Genomic DNA, 13,978 nt, shown 5'->3' on the forward strand with positions numbered 1-13,978 from the left:
TTTGTCCCATCGTACGATCTCTTTTACAAAGGGAGTGACTGTGTGGGACGACGGTGCTGCTTATGGGAAATTCGTCGAGGGTCCCGAAGAGTATTACTGTTGTATTTTGTTCTCGATGGAATGTGGACGCTAGAAATCAAAATTCATTGAAGTATGCAGTGCTCAGTCATCTATCGGCAGAACCACACGAACGCCTTCCTTGATTTGTCCTGTTACTCGGTGTCAAAATGTTGTCATTTCGGAGTTGTTCTTTGCTTGAACTTACGATCCACGTATTTGATCACTTGATTGTGATTCTTGCAGACTGCAATTAAGGCCGTGTTAGTTTTCACTCTTTGAGATTGACATACCTTGGCTAAGAATCATCTACAGTTTGTCGGGAGGGGAGTTGCCTACCATGCATGCCGTTCCAACTACCATCTCCAGGCCCGTTGTCGTCCGCGTCCGTAATCAAATGTGGTTCAAGTGCTAGATCTGCTGCGCACATGGCTGCTTGTCTCAGATAATCAATGCAATGATAGAAATGGATATCGGAATCGGCTGTAGGCATGTCAGTCGGGTCGGTGACTATCCGGGAGTAGATGCGTCCCATCATGTACTACAAGAAGTGAGTGATTGAATCTCCGAGAAATTGGGCCATCTGAGACATACGATGCAATGCAATTGATGGGTCATGGTAGTGGTGAAAAAAGGGCCGTCGTCCTCGGATTTCCAACCGGCACCAGCTACAACGGTGTCAGTGAAATACAAATCTTGTAGTTAAGGTCTCAGCTAGGATCCTGCCTTACCGGGCAAAAGCGACCGCCATTGGTTGAGTGTAGCTTCGGAAAGAAATTTTGTTGCGTTGGGAGGCACCACGGCGTGGTCGGCATCAAATTTCTTGATTTCAATCGGGACTGCAGGTCGACAACAATTAGGACAGTGAACTATAGCATGGCAAAATCTGGGGGGACGACTCACATTGCGGGCCCGCGCCTGTGTAATCGCCGCCAATTTGTGTCATTCGCGACGGGAACTTGGCGTCTTCGAATTGGTAGTACAACAGCAATGACAGTCCTAGCGAGAGACCAATATTCGTAAGGAGGAGAAGTGTGTCGATAAGCCAGCGATACCTCCTCAAGATAATCTTGACTTCTTTCCAAGTGCTTCCTGCCTTGTTCCCTTCCGCGTTCAGGTCTATTGAGTGCCATTGCTTCTCATCGCCCATGAGTGATTCGTCGACTTCAGTGGTGGAATCATCATAGGTATCCGAGTGCGATACGGTGGAGTAATGGTTGCTTTTGGGGGGCATTCTGAGGTTGGAGAAGTTGGTACGGCGGGAAGGTTGACGTGCTGGAAAACGCAGAAGAAGGGAATAATAGCAATGTTACAATGGTTCAAGCTATGGGGAGGGAAATTCAACCTGGGGACCGTCTTGGTTTTGTCCACCGTGAGATCCGCATAAGGGGTTCTTTCTGCCGTAATACAGGATATACCGGCTTATTTTCCTCGGCTACAATGGCTGTTTGAGAGTTCGATTCACGGGCGAGGGATGGCCATCTCATCATGGAAGGGATGATGGCCAATGGGACTCTGAACGAATTCCTTGCACTCCTGGGTCCTGATTTCCTACCAGAGAAGGTCAAGTAGACTTGCGATGACCCCTGTTGCTGTCATCTGTGCTCAGCCAAGCAAACCTACGGCAGACTGCAAGAGGCACTCCGCCAAAACACTTTTTCTCAGTAGACTTACGGTAGCCGTACAATTAAGTACGCTAAAGTGCCATACGTGCCCTACGTATAAATGAATATGATTACTAATCCCGTATAATATAACAAGCAATTACTTGCAACCGGAGGCGCCGTAGATTATATAAAGGTAATTAATTAGGTAGTAGAAGTGGGGCCACCGGGGTCTATACCTCCTTACCAATTTCCACTGTTGATTAATTTTCTCTTTTTCAACCTAATCTAATATTCTTTAAGACAGGTAAGTAACCCGCCTATGCCCTCTTATTTACTTATATATAATTATATTTTGTTACACTATACCGTTTTATTATATTACTTCACTTTCTACTCTTTTTATTTTATTTATAATAAAAGTAACCTATTGTTTTTACTCATTTTTAATTTATTCAACACTTCGTTCTCGCTCTTAGAAACCCGTAAGAAGAGATTCTATTAACGTCAAAGTTTATATATTTGAATGCTCTTATTATATAAAAAGAGCAGAGCTTGTAGAGGGATTATTCTCGATTATTTATTTCAGGATTACTTTATAAGGGGGCATTATAAAGTCGATTAGTTCGGTTATATCTTGGAAAAGAACTAGAAGTTATTATAGATCTATACTATAATATCTATAAGCTAGCCACTAGTTTAATAACTTAAGTAAAAAGTGACTTTTAGTTATAAGAGGGTAAAAGATAATAATTAACTTTATAATAAAGATATTGTTAATAAGAAAGTAGAAATTTTATAATAGTTTATAGTAATATACGATTTTATATACCGCTATACGGGGTCCAATACATCTTAAGCCTTAATTCTATATAAACTATATCTATAGTTTATCTTACTAGTATAAAGTTCAATAATCGGTGGTGGGGTGACTGTAAAATTCGATTTCTGCTTTGACGCATGAAAAAGTGTTTTGGCGGAGTGCCTCTTGCAGTCTGCCGTACAAACCCTTTGATACATCTGTAGTGTTGCGTTGACGTGTTTCATGTCTTTTAAGTGCTTGGCGTAGGACGGGCTTTGTGAAACGAGCGCCAGCTTGATGCTGCAGGGAGTTTCTGCAAGTCTATCAAGACGGTTCGTGCTTGTGGAACGACTATAGAACGAGATTTCAGGACAGGAAAGTCAATTCCAAGTTGTTCCAACTCTGCACTGACAATTTTGTAAACGCGAAGATTGAGATATAACGTAGGCGCGAGCTTTTGGGCTGGGCGACAAGTTCTCGGGCTTGGTAGGTTTGCCTCTTTAGGGGGCCCTTCAATCTAAGCCAGGGGCTTGAACGATGTCTGGAACACTTGTGATGGGGCCCAACTGCGTTTCACCTGCCTGCCGATAACCGAGTCGATCCACACAACCAGCCTCTCGCTCTCCACAAGCACTGGTCTGTGCAAAACTCATACTATTACATAATAAGAGGAGACATCGGCTGGCGAATTGAATCGCAGTTGTCTGAAGTCCGTCTGTCCAGTTCGGAGATGATAAACTATCCATTGAATGACTGTCATTGAAGCTGAGAGACAGGCAGAGGAATTCTCTTCAAGATAATACATCAAAAGCGCTCACTTCGATGCGAGGGAAAGACAAATGCTAAAAGTTGTTATTTCTCATAAAAATTCTCCAGCCATGGCCCTATTCAAAAGATGCATGTACGTACAATGACATGGTTCACAGAGAAGGAACGTTGCGCTCTGGAAATAACGTTCGTCTGGAAGACAAAATCAAATTCAAATCATTGACCATGCACGCCGCTCTTGCTTGACAATACGAAAAGCACTGTTTTCCCTTATAAGTATTACTCTCTGAAGAGTACAAGCCATACCGCAACTCCACGACAGAATTCTTAGCCTCGGTGTTGTTCATGCTCTTAGGGGAATTTCTCCTCCAATAAAAGCATAAACAAAACAAACGAGAAGGATAGCAAGGATATTTATAAAGGATATCACGCTAACGGATAGCGGTTGCGCTAGTCTTCTCTCTCTATTTCAATGTAGTGTTAGGCAGCCTTGGATGTAGTGCACTAGGTGGCTTCTATTGGTTTGGGATAGATGAAAGTTCTGTAAACACCAGTGATTGCATCATAATGAGTTTTTGTAAATGATGAGGACGTCCGATAGCGATGATGTTGTACGTGTAACTTCATGTTAGTATAGTAAGCGTTGTAGACCACTGCGATCATTGCAAGTGAGTCGTGGCCGGCATCGTAGATGCTACAAGCTCACCTGTTGCTTTAAGCGACCTATTGGATGGAACGAAACATTCTCGATGTTGGTTTGCCATGGCAGTAGATTACAAAGATGTGTCCAGGCCTCGTCCACTTGGGAGCGGCTGTTTAATACCAAGTAAGACGGATGTTTTCACCAAAAGTCTATTGAAAAATGGTTTGTAAGTATCAATAAGCTATCTCTGACTCGGAAAGACTTTTTATAAACGATACGTCGTAATGGAGGCACGATAGACTTCGCGATTCACGACTTCAAGTCTAGCGTCCATAAATACAGCTTGTTGTCTTTCATTCACTCATATGGGTTTCGTTTTAGCCCATCATTACATCTTCGATATAAGCCTTTAGTTATTCTTGATGAGCGAAGACAATTGAGATCGTGCGTCGCTGTGAAATTGCTAACCACACCGAAACTTCCCAAGTCCGTGGCCTGAAATCCAAAGATATGGCAATGCGTTCGGTTTTGAGCAAGCATCTACGTTTGAAGTCCATAGTGTTGGTATACACGTCAGCAGGGGCCTGTGGGCCGGTACGAAGCTCAATAATCTTGGTATTGAACTGCGTATATCTGTGTAAGGAGGAAGTTGGTGGGCGTAGCCCACGATTCCTCCGTTGGGTGTAAGTAGGTGGAAGGGCCGTTTGCAACGGCCCAGACCACCTTCCAAATCCACCCTTTTCTGCCGTCAATATTCCAACACATAGATAATGGTCCACTTAGTTGTGTTTGAGATTGGCTTAAGCGTGCATAGCCACGCTTGAATGTGAGTTAAATGCAAGCAAACTTGTCTTCAAGGTGCTATTAAATGAACTGTTACTGTTGGTTTGCGTGTACCACAGGTTAGTCACACAGGTATTCCTGATATCGCGATCGGTAACAATATCGTTGGGTTAATCTGGTGTTCTTGTTGTTGTTATTGTTGTTAAGGAGAGTATCTAAACGCGAAGGCTCGTGATATGGAAGGAGGGAGCTGAGGTGTGTCACGTGCCGAAGACACGTGACATAGCTCGGCTCCGTGTATACCTAGCGATTGCCGTTTGTTCCCACAGTTACTTATAATTAAGGCTTAGCTACGGGCCATCCGAGCTGAGGGAGAAAGATTATGGAGAAATGCGACCCAGCAGTCGCATCGATATTCCCGTGAAGAAGAATAAGCGATGGACTGTACCCCGGCGAATGAGATATAAAAGAAGAATATAGCCCTCTAAAACCTTATAAATTATATAAGCGAATGTGGGCAGGCGGGCATCCGCCTACGAAACAGTACTGAACCTGGCTTACGCAGCCCAGATCGATATACTCCTAATATAAGAGCCGTCTATCCGTTCGGAGGAGAGGAGGCTCATAAGACACTACCCAGGTTTTGAGACTTTTACCCTAGTAGATAACTGGACCGAAGACCGTCCCAGGGTACTTACCTACCTCCGCAGAGGAACTAGGGTACGAGGCGTATAAATACGGCCTCTATCCGATCTATCCACAGACCTGCTCTTCTTACGACTCCTCTTAGGAACGAAGGAGGTCCTCATAGTCATTAACGTATATAACGCCCCTCGTGGCTCTCTGCGATCTGGCCAGGCTCTCAGGAACATCCTAGCGGCCTGGTAACCTAAACCTGAGGATCGAGTACTGATTGCGGGGGATTTTAACTGTCAGAGCCCTCCCGGATAGGGGCTAGTAAGAGGTAGTAAGGAGTCCAAGCAACAAAGGAACAGCTCAGATATATATACAGCGCAGGGAGTACACGTCGAGGGAGGAGCAGACTTCAGTAATTCATCATTCTACCCCTAACTGCAGTTGGCCTCTGAGAGCTTCCACCCTGCGTCAACATCCCAACTTGACATTAACTTACACTATTGGACGTGGTAGCCCGAGGCCACGAGTTCCCCGGACGCTGAAAACCTAGTAGAATGGGCAGAAGCCGCTAGCCTTGTCCTAATGTCACCTATAGGTGAACCTACGCATAAAGGCGGCAATACCCTAGATTTATGCTGGGCGTCCAGCAACCTCTATGGGGCTTCTACTAGCATAGAAACGTCACTATACACGACATCAGACCACGAATCTCTGCTTACCCGGGTCCCCTTGGCCCTGATCGATTCACCCAGCTAGACCCCGGGAAGGTTTTGGCTCGACACGATGGACGAGGAGCTTTTCCTCGGCATCATTAAACGCAACTTATAACCTATACGCCGCACTGCAAGCAACATCTAAGACCTACAGTCTTTAGATCTCTTAGCATAATAGCTTACGGACTGTTTTATTAAAGCACTCACGGCTTCTACAAAGCGCACGCTCGGGAAAGGTATAGGGAGACCATACTGGAGCGAGAGCTGCACACGTAAACACCGAGCCTATGCGAGTAAGCGAGCGATGTTAGTAAGACTCCGCGCAGCCGGAGTGAACTACTAATGGGAAAAAGAGGAGGTCGAAGCTCTAAAACAGGACTTCCTCTACGAGTTTAAACGCTCCAAGGATGCCTTTTGGAAAGATAAGATCTCCTCAGCCTCCTCAAGCAAAGATATATTTAAAATGGTCGGTTAGCATAAAGCCATAGGATCCTTTCAGACCCCGCCACTCCGAGATGTAGACAACCAAGATACGCTTGTCTCATAACCAAAAGAGAAGTGCGACTTATTTACCCGCGTCCTCCTTAGAAACGCTGCAATCTCCGAGGACATACCAATAGAAAGCCCAGTCTTATAAAGGCAAGCTACGCTTCCTTTCCTGCAGGTTACGAAGGACGAGGTACGGTCTTCGGTTCTCACCGCGGGAAACACGACTCCTGGGACCGACGGAATCACTACGACTGCTTTGAAAATAGCATGGCCAGTTATCGAGGATATTGTCCTCTTACTTTATAGCGGGTGTATACGCGAGGGTTAGCATCCTACTTGTTTTAAAGAAGTAACTCTCGTGATCCTAGCAAAACCGGGAAAAAGAGATAAGACACTCCCGCGCTCCTATAGGCCAGTTGCGCTCTTGGCCGTCCTCGGAAAAGGCTTGGAGAGACTTATCGCTAGACGACTTACCTAGATCGTAGTTAAACATCGTATTCTACACGATCAACAGTTTGGTATACTCCCTCTTCGCTCTTGTAGCGACCTTATCGTAGCGGCTATCCACGATATCGAGTGCGCCTAGCAAAGAGGCCTGGTTACCTCTATGCTTACGCTCGATATAAAAGGGGCTTTCGACGCCGTGCTCCCAGGACGACTGGTCCGACGCCTCTACGAACAAGGATAGCCGGAGAACCTCGTACGCTGGGTCTTAAGCTTTGTTACCGGAAGGAGAGCTAGAATAAGACTTGATGGGGAGGTAGGAGACGTCTTCGGTCTCGAATACGGACTACCATAAGGCTTACCCGTGTCTCCTATTCTGTTTATGCTCTATATCGAACCTCTTTTTAAGCTAGGTATAGCTCGCTTAGGAAGGAAGCGATCTCGTTTTGGTTATGCCGATGACGTCGCTATCTTGGTAAGCTCAACATTACTAGAGAATAATTATGATATTCTAACTAAGGAATGGAAAGAATCCTTAGGATGGGGCGCGATAGAAGGAATTACTTTTGACCTCGATAAGTCCGAACTGATCTACTTTATTAAGAGACGAAAAAACGGAAACCTATCAATCATAGTAGGTTTACCGGATGGGAGGTATTATATAGTTTAGGCTATTAAAGAAGGCTCTTCTCTATACTGGCTCGGCGTTCACTTCGACCGTAAACTTATATTCAAGAGTTACGTAAGAAACCTCTCCGTAAAAGTATACTAAGTAGTTAATGGACTACGGGGACTAGGGAATATTATCTGGGGCGCGCCTGCGTACTTACTTTGTCGAGCGATTACCTCTTATGTATTACCTATTTAGTACTATGCATCTGAAGTATGGTGGCCCGGTAAGAGCCGGATAAAGAATGGATGTACTATTTTAAACGGGGTTGGTAGTCTATTACACTAACTGGACGCGATGTAAACCAAAGCCATTAGAGCGATGGTCCCCGTATATAGAACTACGCCTATACCGATCCTATAGCGCGAGGCGGCTCTACCCCTAGCAGAGGTGATACTGGACGCGAAGCTCTATACAGCGTCCACCAGAATCCATCGTCTGGACGAGCGACACCCTCTCCGAACGAGACTCAGGGACAAATTAGGACCAGACTCACGGCTACGACGAATGGCAAGCCTCGTAAGCAAAAATACCGAATATATCGATCCGTTAGAACTCCCCCCTTGGGAGCAACTAGCGGACTGGCAGACAGCCCTCGCCAGGGTCGGCTACGAACCTAATAAGACCAAAGAAGAACAGGCCCTCTCCTTTGCAGGCAGGATGGCAACTTTCTCCAAGCGGGACATTGTTGTCTATACTGACGGGTCCTAGATGTCGGACGGCAGCAGCACCTCCGCCGGAGCAGGCTGGGTAGGGTACCAAGCTATACGGCAGATCTTCTGCGGATCCGAACCACTCGGCTCCCAAACTGAGGTGTATGACGCGGAGGCATATGCTGCGTATTACGGCCTGATGGAAGCCACCCGGGCTCCTACGGCTCGTATAGTAGATAACGTCCACATCTGCCTCGACAACCTCGCAGTCGCGGCTAGACTATACTCCTAGAGCACAGGAAGCAGCCAGGCTAGATTTAGGGCCTTCAATAGGCTCTCTTCCTCCTGGACTCGGAGACAAAGAGAGAGCTGGACAACCCCCGGCAGGGTTTATGTTTGGTGGTGCCCTGGGCACACGGGAGTACCAGGAAATGAAGAAGCGGATGCTCTAGCCAAGGAAGCCTGCAAACTAATCCCAAAATCACAACCACAGCCCTCATTAGCGCACCTAGAAAGGCAAGCTAAAGCAGCTGCCTTCCAAGCCTTTGCCAGAAAATGGCTGTCCCAATGCCCTCGGCAATATGCCGACCTCGAGATATTTCCTCACCCCAAGCCGCCCGAACTCCGCCTCCCTCGGCACTTACTAGGAAGGCTATACGCAGCAAGATCCCATCATGGAGACTTTGCAGCATACCACGAGAGATTCGCTCATAAAGATGCGTTACTCAACTGCAGCTGTGGGAAACCCAAGACACCAGTCCATTTCTACTTCTGCAAGCGTAGACGCAAGGCTACACCGCGCTACCTCCGCCAACGTATGGCCAAAGCAAGTATTGATTTCTTATTAGGTTCTGCTAAGGGAGCTTCTCTTCTATGCGAATAGATAGAGGAGACCAATTTCTTTTCCGAAATTTGCCCGAGTCATTGAACAGGAACGTTAGGTGAAGACGGTAGCCTGTAATATAGTTTAGATTAGTATAGACCATGTCGGCATAGCGCCCGGCACGTCCTTTTGTTACCAGACGTTAAATACATCATCATCATCATCATCAACAGTTACTTATGTATTCGGTTCAGAACTACTGCAATGAGGTACGAGTAGTTGTAATTGAAGAGGACATCTCGTAGGGTACTTATATATTGCATTGATTACTACTCTCAATCAACGGCCTCGGTTTTGCGACACACTGCAAAACCTCAATCAAGACTCTGTTCTGCACTACCACCACTGTGAAATTAGATCCTTTGCGAATAAGTATCTTTGGTCTAGTATCGGTGCTTTTGCTCGTCGATCGACCCCCTAGCTTGTAGCTCGTGCCATCTTACTTTTGGATTCGGGATGATAATTACAAAAGGATAAAGAGAAAATCTATCAAGGTACATCATGCTGTCTTCCACAATATCTAGGTATTCTGCTAATCCATAGACAGACTTCGCGGCAATATGAAGACGTGGCGCCCTGATCGGAATACTCCCGGAAGCTTCCATAGTGCGAGATAATGGACTTGCCGAGACTATTCTATACCCCATCAAAGTAAGTCGACGATTTGTTGACAAGAACCATTTATTCGTCACTCGAAAGTTGAAGGACACGGCATTGATCAAAGCAACGCATGAGCGAATGGCAGAAGTTCCCAGTGACTTTAAACTGTAGAATAGCCGCGGGATTTCTTTAGGATGGCAATTTCGCAAAAGTTACCAAAACCGCCGATAGCAAGGCTTTACTTAGAAGTTCCTACTCCGAGGAGCTCCAGAAAGTTGCATGTGATGCGCGTCCCACGAGACGGGTTCGGAAAAGCACCATCATGATGTGAGTGGATGACTCTTTGATTGGAGTTATTCTTCAATCAAACCAGGATAACTTAGGGCAATTTCGTTACTTTGAATACATGTACACTACTTCCACGGGAAAAATCACACTTTGTCTGGCTCGCTGACAGCGCTGCAAACTTGAAGTTACAAGTGCTAGATCTTGTGGCGGGCTTCACAGCATAAAACCAAATCCCCCAACATTTTCACTATGAATACGATGCGACGGGAGAGTTCTAGAGCGCATTTCAAAATTTACACAAGATCGATTGGGCACCTGACGAAAATTCGTTGACTTGTACTTCGATTGTGTTGCGAATGGCTACTTTAGCTTTATCTATTCGACGTGGGTGCTGCATCAATATGGCAGATCAACACCTATTAATTAAACAGAGCTATATAAGCTCTGGGAGATGGACACACCTTTAATCGAAGCATTGTAATACTGCAAGCGTTAGTCCCGGAGCTTAGGCATCAGGTAGCGGAACTAATTCGCAACTTATCTAAGTTCAACTTTTTAGAGTGGGAGGATGACAGGTATTAGCGGGAATCTATTGCAAGGAAACATCGAGGGGAGAAGGAGGCCGGGCACTACTGTTATAGGCAATTAGAGACAGAGATAAAGATTATCGTAGGCTCACGAAAGATGGAAATAGTCGCGGTGGAGTGGTGCATTCTAAATGGAAGGGTAATTTCTGAGTGTGCGTGGCTCTTTTCCTCCACGGTTGATCTATTCCTGGCTTACATAGCTGAAGTTGACTAATCGCGCAATGGATTGACTTATTGGTCGAGCTGCCTTTTTCGCGAGCCCCTGACTCGCCGATACGAGGCTTTGCAGTTTTGCAGAGCCTCCTCGGGAAAATCGGACAGTACATTGTAAGAGTATAGATCAGGCGGGCGCAAGACGGCTGGGAACGCGGGAGAGGCTGATGGCAGGCAGAGTATAGCGTCAGCTGAAGTGTCAGTAACATAGGGAATAGAGTGCGGCGTGGCTTTTCTCAAGCTTACTCTCGCTTTAAACTGTATAAGCGAATCCCCATAGAATAGCTAAGTTCATCACGAAGCATTTCTTGCCCTAAAGCAGAGGTGAGCGCCGATGACTGAAGGAGGATGGATCCTGTTTGCAGCTATTTGGTGATGTCATGCCCAGAACATGGGTTAGCGTTGCAGCACTACTCCGTAAGGAGGGTGAAGCAGGGCCGGTGCTGCTTCAGTGTGCTTCAGGTTTGGTGTTTTTGGTGGGGGGTTCGCGGGGGCCAAAGTAAAGTATATAGTATACGACTACTATAAGGGCGGGAGGCGACAACGGCGGTTAAGATGAAAGGGATTTTTCAAGAGTGATGGCAAAAAGGACTTCCTTGCCGATATTAGAGGCAGATTGGTATAGTAGGTAATGTTGTTAATGTTTCTTATTTGTAAGGGGTCGTGTGCTGTTGCGGCACGGGAGGGAGGAAGTAAAATAAGTATAGAATGGGATGACAGATTTTGATTGTGCTGACCATGACTGTTATTCCGCATAGAGTCACGAGCGTACCTAGTACCTTTGACTTGTGTGAAGAGTCGGCATGCGGGCAATGATAGGATTTCGGCACTCTGATTCTCTAGAGGTTGGTAGTGTCACTCACTGGATGATGCTTGTTTCTGTTTGTTCAACTTGGTGGACTCGGTGGCATGTTGGGCCTGACGATCACTGCCCCCGTCACATCTTGCATGATAAAACCCACTGTGTTCGTGCCCTCCACTGACGATACTTTTGTTGGAAAAACGCACTTCTGTCGCAGCCTCAACTCGGCAACCGTTAACGACCTGGTGGTCGGAGCGTTGTTGATGAAGACCCGTATTGATGACGAAGTTTTCTCTTGCTGTCCGCGGATGTCGTCGCTCAGAACCTCCGGACGGAGTACCGAGCAAGGGAGACGAAGAGGCTGGGCGCGCTGCGCTAGAAACGACAATCGAATGGACATCGGAGGCGTGGGGCTACGGAGGTGAGGGTCACGGGCTTCCATGAGAAGGAGAGGAGGGGCGCAGTCACATAAGAAGACGGAAGAGGCTGGGCGAACGCGGTCGCTCAGCCAACCAGGTCGGCCCATAGGCCCCGGGCGACAACGGCCAGGGTCTCGGCCCACTAAAGAAACATTCAGACTCGCTGGTACTCCGTACGGAGTAGGCATATCCGTACTCGACTTGCGATTAGCGATTTGTCGCTGGTCTTATTTAGATTGCAGTTGCAAATCTGTCCCAAAGTGAAGCCCTTCTTGTGACGTTTAGTTGTACCATGCTTAAGGGGGAAATTCAGGAGTAAGCGAGTGATACATTGGGGGGTGACTCGAGTGCTTTCTAGGTACCAGGCAAATCACCGGCTGCTTTTCGGGGATTTAGTCATCTGCGCTGCACCGCCGCTTCCTCAAATGCACTCACTTTTTGGTACATCCGCCTCTGCTAATATCTCCAGCGGTCTCAGCCATTATTGGCAGAAGGCACGGGTCATGTCGCCCAGGTCTAAGTACTATGAGGTAGCAAGGCAACCAAGGAAAGGAGAAGTCTGAAAGAGACGATGGGCATGGATCAGTGGCTGTACAGAAAGTGCCGCTCTTTCCATGTTGCTCCGGCCGGGGGCTCAAAATAAACCTGCTTAGCTCGGGCTGCCTTGCTTTCCCCCATATTTATGGCGGGCCTTTTGCCCCCCTTACTGCTCACTGTGTGGTGAGCCTTATTTGATTTGTTAATACCACACGGGTTCGGTCTTGCCCTGACTTAGGTTTTTTAAGGTGCATTGCCAGTAGCATTCGCTCCACTCTTCAGTCTGGTCCCATCATCCCAAGTTGCCCCCTGTCCTCGATGACGGCACTCGGCAGGGCAGGAACAGACAGGTCAGGGAGGAGTCCCGTGAGCACCGGGGCCAGGTGGATTGGGAGGTAGGTATGGCTAGGTGGCTAGGTGCCTCCTCCCCAGATTCCAACTCGGAGGTACGAGGCTGGGCCGTTGTCATGGAGTTTCATTGCCAATATCATCGAGACTCATCAGGTACGGACTACGACTGCTATGTTGTGGGAGGTGGGAGTACCTAGGGCCCTAGGCGACTAAGCCAACTTATCAGGGAAGGATTTCAGCATGCCTAAGGAAGGCAACAGTCTCCCCCCCCCCCCTTCTAAGGTCAGGTACGTGAGTACGGAGTGCTTTCTAGGTTAGGTAGGTACGCATACCTTCGGGACCTTCCACAGCTTCAGCTGTGCCTGCCGTGCTCCTGTCATCCCATCCCGTTAGAACTTAAAAGGCTTTCCAATTTGTCTCATACGCGCGCGTATCTTGTCTCTTTTTTCGAGGTTCCGCGGGACGGGGAACACTCTTCTTACTCCAAGGCACTTACGGAGTACGTGTGTCGCCGTTGTACTCCGTAACTATCCGTACATTCCCCCTCCACTGATTGTCGTTGGGTGATCTATTGTCTTCCTGAGCCAAGATTGAAAACCCAACGTCCACGACCACAAGACCACCCAAGCCACCTTTCATCGTGCTACCCACATCATCGTGCCCTTCTTTTCTCCCGAATGAGACTGACGACAATCCCTCCAAGCCTTGTCTTCAGCATCTCTGAAAAGAACCACTCCAAACAAGGATTCCTCCGGCTTACGCTTCCTGCGCACCCCGCGGGGAGATACTCCGTACTCGAGAAAAGTTGGAACCGGGTCACAAGCCAATACGAGCAAGCGCAACGCCAGACAAGGGAGCCGCACGGGTGTACCAAAATACGAACTCCTGACCAGGCGCTGCTGCGGGCGAAACATTAATGCCCAGCCAGATTTTCCGCGCCTAAACGCTCTTGGTGGCTTGCGCATCATTCTCGCTGACCAGGCACCGCACCGCACCTCACTCCCCTCAACATCTTCCTTTTCTCCCCCCTTACCGT

General features: G+C 47.3%; 1 protein-coding gene across 1 annotated transcript; it reads right to left on the reverse strand.

The window, feature by feature from the left end:
• Positions 1 to 162: 162 nt before the first annotated feature.
• Positions 163 to 1,291, reverse strand: BDP81DRAFT_310609 (uncharacterized protein; the record flags this gene model as incomplete). Its single annotated transcript, XM_060583654.1, has 6 exons — positions 163 to 209; positions 266 to 304; positions 397 to 598; positions 652 to 725; positions 789 to 896; positions 961 to 1,291. 6 exons carry the CDS (start codon positions 1,289 to 1,291, stop codon positions 163 to 165), a joined length of 801 nt encoding a protein of 266 aa, XP_060450114.1.
• Positions 1,292 to 13,978: the final 12,687 nt, after the last annotated feature.

Source organism: Colletotrichum phormii (genome assembly GCF_030913505.1).
Source record: "Colletotrichum phormii strain CBS 102054 chromosome Unknown BDP81scaffold_3, whole genome shotgun sequence".
In the NCBI taxonomy this organism is placed as follows: Eukaryota; Fungi; Ascomycota; class Sordariomycetes; order Glomerellales; family Glomerellaceae; genus Colletotrichum; species Colletotrichum phormii.